A 17,476-nucleotide genomic window follows, 5' to 3' on the forward strand; every position below is an offset into this window, starting at 1 on the left:
TTTGAGAAGTATTGCTCTAAAGTACCAGATATAATGAAAATAACTTTTTTCTGAGGGTTAAAAAAATCTTCCCTTAAATGAAGTAAGGTCAGTTTACATGCTGGGGATACCACGAGCTGAGCCAAACCGCATTCACTCACGACATGTTGGCCCCTCACACTTGGGCAGGTGGGGGTTCTGTAGACGGCGAGGGAGAAGCAGCTCTTCCACCTTCAACCAAATATACTTGATATTCCTTTTTTTTAATTGAAGTATAACTGACATAAAGTATCCTACTAATTTCAGGTGTATATCACAGTGACTTGATATTTATATAATTACAAAATGATCACCACGATAGTTACCATCTGTCACCATACAAAGTTATTACCATGTTGTTGACTATATTCTCTACACTGTATATTTCATCCCCATGACTTACTTATTTTATAACTGGAAGTTTATACCCCCTCATCCCCTTTACCTATTTTGCCCACCCCTCATTGATATTCTTACATACACCATAGGCCCAAAAGCTCTCTCTCCCAACCCTTGACCTCACTGTCACCAATACACATTTATTAATTTGCTCCTGACCAACTTCCCCCCGCAAAAAGCTTCTGTACAGTTATTTTTTTTTTTTTATTCTCCTTAGACTTGCAATCTAGTAGGCAGATAGGACATACACATACAAATTTAGCAGGTGCTATGAGCCAAAAGATAGTCATCAAGGCAAAGGCAGTGGGGCCACACGCTTTTTATACAACCCTTAAGATGTTCCACAAATTTGGGGTAATTCACCCACACAAAAATATTTAGGAGATAACATCATCTCTGATATTAGACAAGAGTCAGTACGTTTAACAGCAAGAAAGTGGAGCTGCACTACAAAGAGAAGCCAAACAAATTAATTCATATACTAAAAACAGATACATTTATATCTGAAAAAACATTATGAAAATGAGATCATGATATATTTTTCCCACTAGAAAAAATTCTGCGTCAATTACACTGATTACAATACAGTGCATGAGTACTTACAATGATAAGAATATCAGGTTTAATATTAGGAATTTCAGCTGCCATTAAGTGTCTATCTTCTTGTCTTGAGAAATCACCTGTGTACAAAAGCTGTGCAAGATAAAGCTAGAAAGTTAGGATTTTGGAAGACTTCATTTTACTAGTGAATATATTTAGCTCATAAAATCTGCAAGTGAAGCTCAATAAAAAAAATAGCCTACAACTGATGAAATTTAGATGCACTGTTTGTGTCTTATTTAAATGTGTAACAGTTACAAACCAGCCAGTGCTTCAATTATTCATTCTAACCAGAGGGAATAATATACCCCCAGAATCATTTCACAAAGACAACCTGTATGTGAATAAACTTAAGAAGTGCTCTGAACATCTTAGAGAAAAAGGGCACAATGAGGAAAGGGATCTACTGAGGCATATGGGACAACCGCCCAAAATGGAAGGTAAAATGACAGGAGGGTGAGCAGCAAATTTCAAAGGGAATCTATATCTGCGTTTGTGCTATTTTCTGCTTATTTTTTGTGCCTTTGAGCAAACAGCAAGAATAAAAGATTTAGCAATACATAGTAAAATTCAATGTGTAAAAATCTCAAATATATGAGCAGCTGCTAAAAATTTAGGACAATATTACACTAGAGTATTGGTTTTCAACTCTGACTGCACATAAGAATCACCTAGAGGGAGCGGCCCAGTGGTGTAGTGGTTAAGTTTGCACGTTCTGCTTCGATGGCCTGGGGTTCACAGGTTCAGATCCTGGGTGTGGATCTACTTGCCGCTCATCAAGCCATGCTGAGGCAGCATCCCACAAGAACTAGAAGGACCTACAACTAGGATATACCACTATGTACTGGGGCTATGGGGAGAAACAAAAAAGAAAAAGAGGAAGATTGGCAACAGATGTCAGTTCAGGGCCAATCTTCCTCAAAAAACAACAAAAAAAGAATCACCCAGAAAACTTAAAAAGAAAATAAAAGGCTCAGGCTACACTCTCAGATTTTGATTCAATGGGTATTTTTAGAAAGCTCCCTAAGTGATTCTAAAGTACAGCAGAATTAAGAACTGTTGCTCTAGTGTCAGTCTTGAAACCTACTAGTCCACCTACATTTTCACAAGTTTATCAAGACGGCCATTAGTCTTTTTCATCAAGGACGGCTGCAAAGATCTTTCTGATTAACCCCCTTCACTGGGGCAGTCCACCCTCTTTAGGGGCTTATATATGGATTCTAGAACATCAAGAGGTCATGAATACCATATAATCAGGTTTTAATGTTAAATAGACACAGCCACAAAGAAAGCTCTTCCCTAATCAGTTTTCTAAAGGACACTGAAAAGGAATCAATCCCACAGCAGTGTGAGGAACTTTACTCTTTTGAGATAATTTTTCTCCTCTTTTCTCAACCTTGACATAGAACGTATTATAACAGAGGTATGAACGATGATATTTAAAGGGAAAAGCATCAACTTAATTTTATCTTACGTTTCAGTGTTTTGACACTCTGTAAGTCTTAGGGAATTTTCTTTAGTACCACTTGGTGGCATAAAGCTCTGCACTGATTTCTCGTAGGGAGGGTATTGCCAGAGCTGGAGAGTACCTTCACACCTGCGATCTCAATCATGAACATGGCAGCTCCAAGAACATGGCCTGCGTGGTAACACCAAAACTTGATTCCTGCAACTTCCTTAACTTCATGAAAGTTGATGGTTTCAATTTTGTCCATGCTCTCTTCCAGATCTGTCTCAGTATACAGCATGTCGTCCGCTGATATATTACTAAATTTTTAAAGATGCCAACAAAAAGAATTAAGGCGAAGCTTTTTAAAAAGTCTTTGAACTCGAAGAAATTGTCTGCGGATGATATATCCACAAAGTTATTTCTTAAAATTATATTGTATGGATTATGCTATTTAGTATCTCTTGGACATTTTGTGTATTTTTTTACTCTGCAATTATAATAAAACTGTTTAGTGTGCACAACTACAAAGCATGATTTTAAGCAAAGCACACAGTAAATTAAGGCAAAATCCTCTTTAGGAAAGTATTTCTCAACCTTTTTTCCTGCCCTGACACTCCTGAGAGATGAACTCACTCACATACATTGAACCACGGCAGAGATTCTCACACCAGGATGTGAAAAGCTTTCTCTACAAAGTGCAGCGTAAGTTTTCTCCTGAAAATTATACTAATGTACCTCCAAAAAAGCAAGAGAGAGTAGTGGTTAAGGATACAGACTCTGGAGCCAGATTGCTTGGATTCAAATTCTAGCTTTGTCTCTTACCATGACCATCATAGACAAATCACCTAACCTCTCTGTGCCTCGGTTTCATCATCTATAAAATGGGATTCATAACAGAACCTACCATCATGAGACTGCTATGAAGATTAAATGAGTTAACATACACTAAGAACTGAGGACTGTGCCTGGCCATGGTAAGCATTATTTAAGTGTTAACTAGCATAATTATTACTAAGGATAACTCTTGCATTCTTTTGCATTTATATATGAAGAATAACAAAATGCATCTTAGCTACCCTTGGAATATATATATCACACAGTAAATCTTTGAAGGCTAATAATTTGTGCTGTAGGTATGAAAAAACGCTCCAAACTTTCTGATAAAGGAGAAGATTTTCTTCTTGCAACTGGAAAAAACTTTCCTATGGAACTTTTTCATTTAAGATAGTTAATTTACTTTGATCAAATAACCAAAAATAAGATTTCAGTATATATCTCTGTATAATGTATTTGGTCTTAAATTTTAATAAACTTATGAAATTCTATTTATAGAATACTGTTATCATACATCATAACTCACCTAAATTATAAAGATTTAAAAGGACGTAAAAACTACATAAAGACTTTAAGGCCAAGAAGGTGCTGGGTACACAATGGGTATTTGATGAGTTGTTACTGAATGACTAAATTAATGACATTCTTGTGAATAAAAAGAAAGTGTCTTATTTCAAAACGCAAAATGGTCCGTATCTTGAACCATATGTATTATGTAGAATCAAATGCATGTAATTTACCTAACTTTGACATAATCTGAAAGAAGCCATCTATAAATAGCTTTTGTGGCATGAGTCATAAATGTTCTTCCTTTGAAACTTGTCTTCTGCAGAAACCAGGGCAAAGCTCCACAGTGATCCAAATGGAAACTTAAAAATAAACAAAGAGATTCCATCAATTCTTAAAATAGTATCCATCATATACTATACAACAGGAAAGTTCTATGTAACAAGTGCATACTGATACTTTCAGAACACCAAGCGTAGCTATCTGCAGAGGGAAGGAATAACGCATCCCGTCCTAGTGTAAGAAAAAGATAGTAAAAGAATTTTTTAAACATCAAAATCCTAGTGTAAGAAAAAGATAGTAAAAGAATTTTTTAAACATCAAAATACTCTATCACAGATAACTAGAGATGGAAGAATATACCCAAACCTACTCTCTGCAGCTAGAATTACCACAAGTACTTTAGTGGTATAAAGTTGAAACATGTCACTGTTTTTAAATGAAATTCCTATAGAATGTGACAAGATAGTGACCTCAAGGAGATATTCTGGGAAAGGGCTTTCTTGGTCTCAAGTTTTACAGTGGTCCAAGGCATGTGCTATCTCCTTCTCACTTACTCTGGAGGTAGGAAAGTAAGGTTTTCTTAATAAACTGCTCTAACCTCTGATGACAATATGGAGTGTTGTCTTAGACTTCGATGGCTGCAATATGCTTCCTAGTAGAAAATACTGTTTCCAAACACCAGAATCTTACAATCTGGTAAAGAATGATCCCTATAGTAAAAGTCCTTGAAAAACAGTGTTGTTAATAAAGGAAAAAACTTACTGACTAATTAGCAAGAGATCAATCTCAGCTGGGTCAATTAAATCGATATAAGGAAGAGCATCCATTCCTTCTAGTCCAGGGTGAATCCCACAGTCCAACTGAAAGAGACAGAAAAACAGAATCACAATCTCCTACACAATTTATTAAAATTCATCCAGTAAAGACAATATTTATAACCAACTCATCACATACATAATCAAGATGGACTCTATACACTAGCATTTGGAATGCAATTATTACTAAATGTGGCAAATATGCCATTAACAATTCTAACTTCCCAAATATAAAAATATAGCTGACATTTAGGGTCACAGGACACAAAATACAAGACATCTTCTTTCCAGCTACTTTTTGCAGTCACTCTAACAATGAATGAACTCTTTTTCAGAAACTTGGATATCAGAAGATGGTGGGCATTTAAAAAGTTTATAGATTTACTACTACCAGATCTGACTATTATGAGGAGACAGTGATTAGAAACAGGAAACTTCCCTGATCAGCGGAATTTAAATATTTTAAGGCATTAGGGAATAAATTCTTAAGAGTCAGTCATTAGTGAGTTACATACTCATTTTTTGGATGTTACTACCAAATTAATATAATAAATAACTAAAAAGACAACTATGTCTGACTTAGGCCTGTTCTTTTAAGATTGAGAGAAATAGAGAGGTGGAACCAAAGGAACATGATGAGCCACTGAAGTGCCTTTCTAATGAGGATCACAGAAACCATCTCTTCTAATCACTCCATCTTTCAGATAAGGAAATGGGCTCAGACTGCCTTGCCCAAAGTCAGAGGCCCTAATGCTAACTTAGGTATCTAAGCTGCCAAACCAGGGCTCTATCATCACATGCTGCACTGGGGTGGCTGGAGCTCTGCATGTGTTGGGGTAGCCAGTTCCTTGAGGCCTTCCACTGCAGGTGGGGCGGTTAGGTTGGCTAGACCCTCCAAGAGTTGAAGAAGCAACAGTTCAGGAGAATCTTGGAATATATCTTCTCGGTTTACTTAACGTTTTGTCAAATTACTAAGTAGAAGTGTGCATTAGTTTTTCACATTAACATCATAGACTATGTATACCAACTATGACACTATTCTGGGAGCTAAACAGATAACTACTGTACTAGAAAAACACCTAACACCCAATGCTGACAGAGCCATACTGTTAACCTGACTACAAAACAATAATTACCATTATTTTTCTTCCTTTGAATTCCAGAATAATACATGATCTTCCTACTTCTTGCCCAGCTCCACTGTAAACATTCAAGGGGAGAAACAGAAATGAGTACAAAACAATCAAAATCAAGCCGAATAAATTCAAACTTTTTTACAACTTAAATTATGCCCCATTTGATGACAGCACTTGAGGCCGATGAGAGTTACACAAAAATACAAAGACAGGGAAGAACATGTCAATGTGGGAAAAGATGAAAAGTGATCTTTGGGAGTTCAGGGATTTTTCAGTTGTTAAAACTGAGAGAAGGTGGTACAGATCCAAGAAATCTGATGGTTAAATTCAATCTTCTGAATGTTAGGGTTAATTATGCTGTATTCAAAATATAAGTTAGCAGTGATACACGATTATTTAATAATACTTTTAGAATTAGCACTGAAGTATAAACCCATAAGCACTTCAAAATTCTTTCATTTTCTTTAAGATCCTAATATGCATTTACCAAATAGCTTAAATTTAAATAGACTTATCTTATTCATACCTGTGAATCTCATTCCCTTTCCTTTCTACTTTCTGTTATTTCGTATATTGGATACCAAGCACTTAAACAATCTTCCTTCCTTCTTAAATTAATATAACAGGCTTAATTTCCAATTATCACAAGACTTTAAGCTAAACCTCACCTGGTTTTCAAATCTCTCACCTCCTTTGATGTCTTTCCCCAACTATTCTAGGTTGAGTCACTCACTCATGCAACATTAAGCAGCTTCTATTTGCCAAGCACTGTATTAAGTGCTGAGCATATGGAAATGCCTAATACTAGAACCCTGGCCTCAAGAAACTCACAGTCTACTAGGAGATAGACATGAAAAGAGATCTACCCTCAAACTGAGGTCCTACCTCTGAAGAAGATGTAAACAAAGAGAATCCAACAGCCATAGTGCTATCACGAATTCCTGGCCTTCCATTTTTTTTTTTTAAATTTTATTTATTTATTTATTTATTTATAAATAAATAAATAAAAGCCCCAGTAGATAGTTGTATGTCATAGCTGCACATCCTTCTAGTTGCTGTATGTGGGACGTGGCCTCAGCATGGCTGGAGAAGCAGTGCGTCGGTGCGCGCCCGGGATCCGGACCCGGGCCGCCAGCAGCGGAGCGTGTGCACTTAACCGCTAAGCCACGGGGCCAGCCCATGGCCTTCCATTTTAACTGGCCCTCTATGCACCCTCTGAAGCGTCCCTAGCTCAGTTTTCTTTTATAGTTTCCATAGTAACGATTTCAAGCTTCCTCCCCTTTCCTAAATTTTCCAATCCTCTATCTTCTTCTTCACTTGGGGCATGGACCTTCTCTGCATCAAAAAAATATACAGTTCGTTTGTCAACTTCCTCAACTTTACTTACCAACCCACTCACATCTTTTCTCCTTCCATTTCTCCTATAACAAGACCACAGACCTCTCTGTCTAAAGCTAATCTTTTCACCATGGTTCTACACTCTATACACTGCCTCCTGAGGAACTGAACACTGCCATATCATCAACATTTCCCTTGCCATCTTCTCTTTACTATCAGAATTTAAACATGCTACAGTCATTCTCATCCCCAAATTAAAATCCCTTAATTCTAATCTCCTTTAGTTCCCACTTTATTCCATTTCCCAGTTTGCTTCCTAAAAGAGCTGTGTACACTCTTTGCCTCTATGTCCTCACCTCCACTCACTCAGTTCACTGCAATCTGGCTTTTCCCAACCACTCCTCCGTGCGCCCAGGATCCGAACCTGGGAACCCCGGGCTGCTGAAGTGGGGCGCAAGCACTTAACCGCTACGCCACCAGGCAGGCCCCCAAAGCAGCTCTTTGTTGCTAAGCACAAACAGCCTTTTTCAGTCCCTCTCTTACTTCTTCTCTTGGCCGCCTGTCACCCTCATTCATCATTCCCTCTTCAAGCACTTCTCCATTGGTTTCTCTGACTTCTTGCTCTCATCCTGTCCTGCTGGTCTTCCTCCAGTTTCCTTCACACTCAGCTGCCTCTGCCCACCCTTCAGATGTTGATATTCCAAAGGTTCTCTCCTTGGCCCTCTTCTCAGTCTTTGTGATCTTCATTCTCATGTTTTTGACATGCTGATGATTTCCAAGTCTGTATTTGTAGCCCTGATTGTTCTTCTGAATTCTAGACCTCTAATCTACACCTAGGCTTTAGGTATTTCTCCTGGGATATCTCACAGGCACCTTAACTTCAAATACGCCCAACCAATCCCCTGCACTTGCTCTTCTTCCTTCCTGCAATGCTCTGCCCTCAGATACTGACATGATTGGCTCCTTTGTATCATTTGGGTCTCAGTCCAAATGTCACCTTCTCAGAGGCCTTCTCTTGACTACCTCCTCTCATTTGCCCTTCACACCATTCAATCATAACACAACTACATGGAGTTATTGTATCTACCTATTTATGGCTTGTTTTTCACTATTAAAACGAAAGCTCCATAAGAGCAGAGACACTGTCTATTTCGTTCACCCTACTTATAGCTACAGTGCCTGACATGCAGTAAATCTCAAGAAATACTTATTGAATGAGTAAAAAAGTCCAAATTATGAACGTTGGAAACATTATGCTAAGTGAAAGAAGCCAGTAACAAAAGGTTACATACTGTAACCCATTTATATGAAATGTCCACAACAGGCCGATCTATAGAGATGGAAAGTAGATTAGTGGTTGCCTAGAGCTAGGGAAGGCGAGGAAGATAGGTGTGACTGCTAATGGGTACCGGGTTTCTTTTCAGAATGATGAAAATGTTCTGGAATTAGACAGTGGTAATGACTGTAAAACTCTGTGTATATATTAAAAACCACTGAATTGTACACTTTAAATGAGTAAGTTGTATGTGACTTATATCTTAATAAGGCTGTTAAAAACAACAAAACTCCCAAATTTCCTCCAGACTTGCCCCATCTCCTGTACTCCTTAAGTGAATAACATGACCACGTACCAGTTGCCTACCTAGGAATCCGAGTCACCCTAACATTCCTCTCTGCCCTGCCTTCCCTCCCAACTGCCCCTTCCAATGCATCTGATCAGTTACAAAGTTCTAAAGGTTTCACTTCCTTACTCTCTCAAACCTGTTTCTTTCTATTCCACTGTTGCTCATTTCACTCATTCCAAGCTCTCACTGCTTATTATTTCAATTTCATCCTACTGGATTCCCTCCACTTAATCCACCCTTTCATTCATCTGCTGCACTGCTGCTAGGAGTGATCTTTGATCTTCATAAAACATAATTCGCACTATATCCCAACCCTGCTTAAAATCCTTTGTTGGCTCCATACAACTGAGGATAAAGGCCTCAAATCCTTAGTACATATAAAAAAAGCCCTTCATAAGATGGACCCTGATAGCCTCTCCACCTCATCTGCTAATCTTTCAGTCACAGCCATGAGGAAACTCGCCACAAACTGTGACCACTCTCATTTTCACACGTGCCACTTCCTCTACTGGAACATCCTTGCCCCCACACTTTACCTGTCCTTAATTCCTTCTCATTCTTTAGGACTCAGCTCACGCATCATATTTTCCAGGACGCATGAGATGGCATTTTCTTCTCCTCAATCTGTTAGAAATCCGTTTTTCACACTCTCACGGCACTCAGTGCAACGTCCGTCTATACTCTTATAACAGTTACCATTTACTGAGCACCGACGTGACCTTTACCCCTCACAATAAACGTTGCTATATTATTTTCACGTGAGGAAACAGGTTCAGTGAGGCTGCTGTCCTAGTAAGTGATAGAGCTGGGACTGGACTTCAGCTCTGACTCCAAAGTCATGCTCTCCTACTATTCCAAACTCTCTCCAGTACTTTTCATTTTGCACCGCAATTCCATTCAAAGGGTGAATCCAACTAACTCAGCCTCTGTCCTACTTATATCCCCAGCGCCTAGTGTGGTGCTTGACACTTGCTGGGTGTTTGCTGAACACAGGGAGAGGTGACAGGTGTGAACTAAGCAGTGGGAAACTTGTGTTATGTCCCCAGGAGGTGCTCAATGAGTCCTTATTGAATGAATGTGTAAAGGAGATGCTTCCTACCTTTTGAAAATGCACATTCATGTGGTGCCAACTAATATCTAACAACAAACATGTTTGTGGATTCGAATTGCCCATGGAGAGGCATAAGTTCTCCACATTTATCTCCCTTTCTCAGCAGCATTCCAGATCTGTGAAGTGCTCCCGACAGAAGGCCATCTCCATGGAAAGACCAGCCTTCTTCCAGACAATCCAGGGCTGAGATTTTGTCCTTACCACCTCTGCTCTTCTCTCCAACCTTCTACCTTCCTTATTCTGCTAGACTCCGAAGTCAGAACATCAAAACTCATAGCAAATCCCTAATTTATTTCCTCTCTCACATCCTGGCAAATGTAAAAAGTCCTGGAGGTAGCAAGCAACAGACTGAGTTCCTCCTCGCACTGCTACAGCCTTATCCAGGTCCTCATCTCGTCCTGCCGTCATCAGCAGCACCGGTTCCCTCAGGGCTGGCCGCTCTCTAGGTACAGGCGTCCAGGGCCCCAAAGACCGCCCCCCAACTCCAACATTCTCTCCCCTGAGCTTGAAGAAAAGCAAAATCCCAGTCAACCTAGCACGCCCCTTCCGATCAACAGATCTCCAAACCCCGTCAGCCAGGCTGCGGACCAAGGGCAGGCGGCCGAGGCACGCCGGCGCGGGGGTGACTGAGGAGCCAACCACCCGGTTACTCCTCGCCTCTCGCAGCCCGCGGCTTCCTGCCCTCTCTCACTGGTCCCTTACAGGGGGCGGATCAGCAGCTGGTCACTCTCTTCAGCAGGGATCGCAGACATCTCGGAAGTCTGAAGGAGAGACCAGGCGAGGAACAGGTCGCCGGAGCCTTCCTAAATTGGAAGCACAGCCACCGGGACCCACAAACAGAACGCCATCCACCAAGAACACAACTTCCGGCACTCCGGCGCCCGCGGCACTAGGCTCCTCCCCTCCACTTCCGGTCGGAGAACCCCGCTCGCGAGGTTCCGCCCCACAGGAGGTCAGAAACCTGGGGCGAGGTCAAGACTGCGCCTGCGCGACGTGCCGGAGGCGGGGCCTGGCGGTAAGGGCCAGGGGGCCCGGAAAAGCTGGCTCTGGACTAAGCACTGGAATGGCTGCTGCGACGGCTGCTGCTGGGGCGGTGGGTGTCTGACCCCGACCGCAGACGACCCCAGGGATGGGCCAGCGGCTGTGAGATGAGAGCCCTGCCCTCGCTGCGCCCTGGCGGAGCCTGGCCGGGAACGCGGGCCCCGAGGGCGACGCCGGCGGGGAGGCCCGCGGTGGGGCGGATGGGTGGGGCCGCGGGGGCCGCGGGGACCCGCCCTCCTCTGGTCGGGGACCCAGGCCCCGAGGCGGCTTGGGGTGGGCGGCGGGAGCCGAGAGCGGGCCCGGCCTGAGGGAGGAGGCAGTGCCCCGGTGCCGATTCCTGTCTGGGGTGGGACCGCAGCACCTGTGACGACGGATGTCGTGTGCGGAGCGGCCCCCTGGGAAGGGCGACGGGAATGGGGCATCCGCGGGGCTGCTGCCCGTGTCGGGCTCTGCCTTGTGGGGCGGTGAGGAGCGCTCACTTTTTGTGCCGGCTCCTGTTGGTTTTCCCTCCGCGTCCACCCCCATCCCTCACTGCAGAGGGCAGAGGTCGTGTCTGTCCTGTTTACTGTCATCCTGCGCAGCAGCACGTGGGAGGCGCTCACAACAGTGAGGAATACGTGGGGAGCAGGGTGGGCTCTGGAAAGAGCTTTGGAGCTAGTCTGTGTAGGTTCCAGACTTGGTCCCACCCATTATTAGCTTGGAGTCCTTGGGCGAGTCCTTTAATCTCGTAGCTTTGGCTTCCTTGTTGAAAGGGGCTGTAATAGGGTAGCCTTGCCGGTCTGCAGTAGAAGGGTTAGAGGTGCACAGTAGAGCACCTACACTGGGCTGCACATGCAGCTGTTCAGTACAGGGGAGTTGTTATTTTGGTGTCATCTCCCAAGAAGGTTCTCCAGTTCACTAAGCATGTCCTCTGCCAGACTGTGCCAGGCGTTGGGTACACAGAGATGAATAACCTTGCTCCTGCCTTTGACGAGCTCACAGTTCATAGAGTGAGATAGTCACAAGTAGACAATAGCAGACTTTCCAGTGTATGCTATGATATGCTATGATCAGGGTGTATACCCAAGCTGTGGAGGACAGGTCCCTAAGCCCAACCTGGAGGTCCAAGGGGGGCTTTCTAGAAGAGAAGAAGCCTGAACTGAGTCTTGAAAGCAGAGTGAATGCAAGGTGGAAGGAGATTCCAGGCAGAGTGAATGGCGAGAGCAAAGCATGGCAGCATAGAGCATAGTGCCTGCTGAGAACCTCCAGCAGCTTGGCATTCCTTAGAGATTAATCAAGTGTGAAGCTGGTTGTGAGACTGGAGAGGTAGGTAGGAGCCAGGTCATGGAGGATCTTGTGTGTCCTGGTGAAGAGGTTTTGACTTCAGTCTCTAACTTTGGGGAGCCAGCGAAAGATTTTAAGCAGGTTGGCGGCGTCAGATTTGAGTTTTAAAGAAATCATTTTAGCTGGAGCTTGGTGGTAGATTTAAAGGGGCAAGGAGTCCAGTTGGGACGTGAATGCCTTAAATTGCATGCCAGACTTTGTGCTTGTGTGCATTTTTATGGGTTGAGGATCCACTGCTTTCTTCAGATAATGAACAAGTATTTATATACAGCAATGGTCTAGTGATGATGCCAGGGCCCTGTTAGAGACGTGGGTGAGAGAACTCTTCAGGCGGTGTATTCAGTGGGTCTTGGTGCCTGATTGGATGTGGAGCCTGGAGGACAGTGAGGGGTGGATGATTTCCTGGTTTCTACCAGAAATAATATAATTTACTGACAGGGAGAGGAGAGGAGAGGAGCAGATAGGGAGGGGAAGCTGAGGGGTTCCATTTTAGGCATTTTTGCATTTGATGAATCTGGAACATCCAGATGATCATCAGTATCTTTAGCCTCATTTCTATGCATGAATAATTTAGAGACAAGAATGATTTGCTTAAGAACATGCCCCAAATAGCAGCAGATATCAAAGACGTTAATAAAAGCTTTTTTCCCACTGAGCTCCTAGATTGATGATGAAAAGAAAGTAGTTGCAAAGGCTTTCTAGTATAATGTGGTGATTTTCAAATCATTCTAGTATTCTAAGGATTTGAAGAGATGCTTCAGGATTTCACTAACAATAGAATCAAACTTTATTTTTAAATCACATTTTAAATTGTTATATATATTGAAATATGTATTTATATATACTTAAAATATAATGTGCTTAAATATGCTGTACACCATCATTTTAGCCCATCAGAGACCACTAACATGCTACTTTATGGTGCTAGGTTAACCTAGTTTTGTGCAGACCTGGAATAAAGCTCTCTTCCCATCTCTTTCTTACTGAGAAGCATCCTGTGATAGCCAGGCTATCATTTGCAACAAATTATTCACAGTGACTTCTAATCGGTCTCCCTCTTTTTACTCTTACCCTGTGTAGTTAGTCCTCTACCCGGCAGCCAGAGTCATCTTTCTAAAACAGAAATCTGATTGTATCACTTGACTGCTTTTTAAAAAGCCTCTAGAGTCTTCCCTTTAAACCCAAAATAAACCCCAAACTTTTGTCAGGGCCTCTGAAGCCTCCTGCGGATCCTTCTCCTCATCCCTCACTCTCCCTCATGCTCCTGCTCTAGTCCTGTTGGCCTCAGGCGTGTTCCCTCAGGACCTTTGTACTTGCTGTACTCTCTACCCAAAATGCTTTTCCTTCACGTCTGTGACTACCCTCACTTCGCTCAGGTCTTAACTCCCACTGCCTCAGAGCATCTTTTTCTTTCTGAAATACTCCCCCTTCCTTCGGTCACTTGTATCTCCTTAACTTGCTTTAGTTCCCCTCATAGCGATGATTGTTTCCTAACAATGTGTTTTATGTCTGGTTTTCTTGTGGGTCTGTCTCCTCTCTCTGAAAATGAGCTCCCTGAGGTCAGGGGCTTTGTCTGTCTTGTTCACGGATGTATCCCTAGCACCTGGTGGGTGCTCACTGACCACTTAAGACTGAATCAGTGAATCAGAGTTCCTTGCTATTCCGCAGATTAAGCAAAAATATAGAAATAAGTGGGATGATGAGGCTGATTAAAAAGCTTGGGCTCAGGGGTAGGTCTTGGGTAAGTGGCTCAAGGTCAGACTCTAGTGAGTGGACTTACGGTGGGGTCTCCAAATAGGATGGGAGAAACTGTTCCTTGAGCGCGGACATTCACTGACCACTCTACAACTTACCCATTCTTCTTCCTCCATCAGGTACCTTGGTTTTCTGACAAGAATTGACCATGTCAGAATGAAAGGAAGTGATCTGTACAGACTGCTCTCTGTGGAACCTCTGAAGACAATAAATAGTGTTCAATTCTATTAGTAAGCAGATTCCCTTGTTCCTTCTACAGAATCCAATCTTTGGTAAAAATTTGTTAGGTTATCTTAGTCATAAATCCTCTTGAAAGATGGGTCACAGTTTCCTCATCTGTAAAATGGAGATTATAACCTACCTTCTGTAAGCCCCCTGAGGATCGGGGCCTAGAGCCCTGAGCATAGTATATGGCACAGACGAGACCCTTAGAAAACATGGGGAACAAATGAATGTGTCCCCATGTTGCTGTGAGGATAAAATGAGACAGTGTATTTGGAAGTACTTGAACTATGAAACATTGTGCAGGCTAGTTAATAATTTTCCAAGTATAATATATGTGCTTCCATGAAGTGGACAAGGATAAATCATTCATTTAAAAAAAGATATATGTAAGACTGACTCTGGGAAACTTAAGGTCACTTCCTTCCCTGGCCTTACTGGAGCGAGGAGGAATGTTCTTATGTCAGCTTTTACCTAAAGATAGTTCCAAATTTCAAGAAAAATGCACATTTCTGAGAGGTACGTATGTCTTCTGTTCTTAGCCCGACCATTTACAGACCGTGAACCTGAGCCAGTCACTGAATCTCAGTATCTTGGTTGGTAAACTAATTTCACGTATTTTACTAACCTCTTGAATTGGTTAAAGAGAAGGAAGGCACTTGAATAGCTTGAGAACTAGAGGACATATGTCTGTTACTTCTGAGAACAGGGCTTTTCACACCTCTAGATATGACAAGAAGGTTTTTGCCTTTTTGGTTCATTGGATTAGATTTTTGAAATTTAAAAAGAAAGAATGAAAAAGAATAGTATACACATTTTGTGGTCAAAGGAAAATATGTTTTAAGTAAGAGGAATACACCATGGAACTGGAAGGAATTGATGCTTTTTATTCCTATTATGCATGAAGTGATTTAAAGTTGTTTTTCTTGATGTGACTAACTAACATTTGTTCTTCTAGGGGAGCTCCTCTGGATCAAGCTATGGTGGAAAATGTTTCGGAAAGGGAAAAAAAGACACAGTAGTAGCAGTTCCCAAAGTAGTGAAATCAGTACTAAGAGCAAGGTAGGGGAGATGGAATTAGGAAGGAATCATAAAGCAGTGAGAATTTTGTTTCTTCTAACTGATACTGCATAAAGGATACTAACCATGGCAGACAGACCTCCTGATGTTCTTCAGACTAGGTGTGTTTTAACATTCATTTTTTGCAGTGGAGACACATTCTGTGCTTGATTTAGTTTTATTTTGTTTTGGTAGATTTTCTGAAATTCTTAAATCCACTAACCTAGATGGGACAGGACCTATGAATGGTCTCATTGAAACAAACACTGATTTTAAAATTTTTTACATGATAGAAATTACAGGCAGTTAAAGATCTGTGGTGTGTGTGCATAACTGTAGTTCTATCTACTTTTCAGTGAGTTAGTTGGATCCCAAGGCAAATGCCATGATTAGAACCCTTGTGAAGTAGAGTATTTGAACGTGAAGGGACCTCAGAGTCCTGAGTCCTGGACCTGGTCCTGTGGTTCCCATGTTTTTACTACTACAGAGTGTTTTGTTCGTTTTCCACCCTTGTGAGCTCTGTTTTAAAAGACGTGTGCTCAGTGCTGGGACTCAGCGAGGCAGGAGAGGAGCCCACAGCACAGCATGAGGGAGTGCCCCGCCTCCAGGCGGATGCCTCACACTACCCCGTGGGTGCCACACTGAGTAGTAACGGCCACACCCCGGTGAATGAAAACACACGTGACAGCCATTTGGGATTTCCAGTCAGTGCTAGCACTGAGCTGATGTGCTAGTGAAAAGCACAGAAACTGGACATTTTAGGAATCCTGTGCAGTCTTAGAGTGGGAAAATCAACAGTCTTCTTTATGGGTTTTGAACTCCCAAAGCCAGTCAAGAACCTCCCTGCTGTAGCCTTCCCCCCGTTACCTTAAGTGTGAGGACCCCAGCCTGGGAATCAGTGGTCTGGCCCAGCTGCTTGTTTTCTAGATTAGAAAGTGGATAAAGGAAGACATGATGACTTGCTGCTGGCAGAGCAGGACTAGAGCCCTGATTTTCTGATTCCTAAAGGACCTTGCTAACTCAGGCAAGTTGGGTGGTGGGGCGGGAGAGGTGCAGAAGGGACCACATGCCACAGAGTGAGGGTCTTATCCTGAAAATGATGGTGAGCCTCGAGTGGTTTCTAAGCAAAGTTGTGACTGTTAGATTTGTGTTTTAGGATGATGTAAGCTTTTGTTGTTGTATATTCTGAACATGGGAAAAATAGACCAGTTTCACCCTTCTTGTTCTCCTTGTTCAGAGGGTCACCAGGTACTGGTGTTTTCCTGTCTGGAGGGGTAGTTTGAAGCACAAAAACTCACTCTGTTACTCACTTTAGGAGTTGTGCTCATCCCAGAAGCCAGTCTGCATTTGTAACAGCGTCTGAATTCCTACTCCCCTCCCTCCACCCATTGAATATATAGGTTATTTCCAGTTTTTTAGTACCACACAAACATTATGATGAACATCTCTATACATACAGCTCTGTTCTCATTTTAGATTAGATTCCAAGACATGCAATTAGGAAAAAGGGAAGAAACACATTTAAGACTTGATACACTTTTGCATTCACCTTGATTCACTTCTTAAACGTTTAAAAAATTTGAGTGTACTTTTTAAATTTAATTTTGATTTGAAGTGCAAAAAAGTGACTAAATTTTTTTTTTATAATTTTATTTATTTATTCATTTTTTCCCCCAAAGCCTCAGTAGATAGTTGTATGTCATAGCTGCACATCCTTCTAGTTGCTGTATGTGGGACGCAGCCTCAGCATGGCTGGAGAAGCAGTGCGTCGGTGCGCGCCCAGGTGCGTGCCCAGGATCCGAACCTGGGCTGCCAGCAGCGGAGCGCGCGCGCACTTAACTGCTAAGCCACGGGCCGGCCCAAAACAAGTGACTAAATTTTTTTTTTTTGTGAGGAAGATCAGCCCTAAGCTAACATCTGCCAATCCTCCTCTTTTTGCTGAGGAAGACTGGCCCTGGGCT

At 42.3% G+C, this 17,476-nt stretch overlaps 2 protein-coding genes across 3 annotated transcripts in view; one reads left to right on the forward strand and one right to left on the reverse strand.

Annotated features, from left to right (window-relative positions):
* Positions 1-10,984, reverse strand: part of CPSF3 (cleavage and polyadenylation specific factor 3) — a 42,015-nt gene extending 31,031 nt beyond the window's left edge. The window contains exons 1-6 of one of the 2 annotated variants that reach the window (XM_004436452.3): positions 10,818-10,984; positions 6,042-6,105; positions 4,853-4,950; positions 4,042-4,170; positions 2,607-2,784; positions 1,021-1,110 (exon numbers count right to left, since the gene is read on the reverse strand). In XM_004436452.3, the coding sequence (XP_004436509.1) occupies positions 1,021-1,110; positions 2,607-2,784; positions 4,042-4,170; positions 4,853-4,950; positions 6,042-6,105; positions 10,818-10,867 (609 nt within the window). In that variant the 5' untranslated portion in view covers positions 10,868-10,984. Of the gene's footprint in view, positions 1-1,020; positions 1,111-2,606; positions 2,785-4,041; positions 4,171-4,852; positions 4,951-6,041; positions 6,106-8,061; positions 8,235-10,817 lie in introns of those variants that run through there. The other variant, XM_087437181.1, reaches the window with a different exon arrangement.
* A 116-nt stretch (positions 10,985-11,100) lies between these two features.
* ITGB1BP1 (integrin subunit beta 1 binding protein 1) overlaps positions 11,101-17,476 on the forward strand; it is a 13,116-nt gene continuing 6,740 nt past the window's right edge. The window contains exons 1-3 of the mRNA XM_087437186.1: positions 11,101-11,208; positions 14,354-14,464; positions 15,415-15,518. Of these exons, the coding sequence (XP_087293312.1) occupies positions 15,447-15,518 (72 nt within the window). The 5' untranslated portion in view covers positions 11,101-11,208; positions 14,354-14,464; positions 15,415-15,446. The remainder of the gene's footprint in view (positions 11,209-14,353; positions 14,465-15,414; positions 15,519-17,476) is intronic.

The sequence above is a fragment of the Ceratotherium simum genome, chromosome 11 (assembly GCF_057802395.1).
Source record: "Ceratotherium simum simum isolate JZ-2026a chromosome 11, ASM5780239v1, whole genome shotgun sequence".
Lineage (NCBI taxonomy): Eukaryota > Metazoa > Chordata > Mammalia > Perissodactyla > Rhinocerotidae > Ceratotherium > Ceratotherium simum.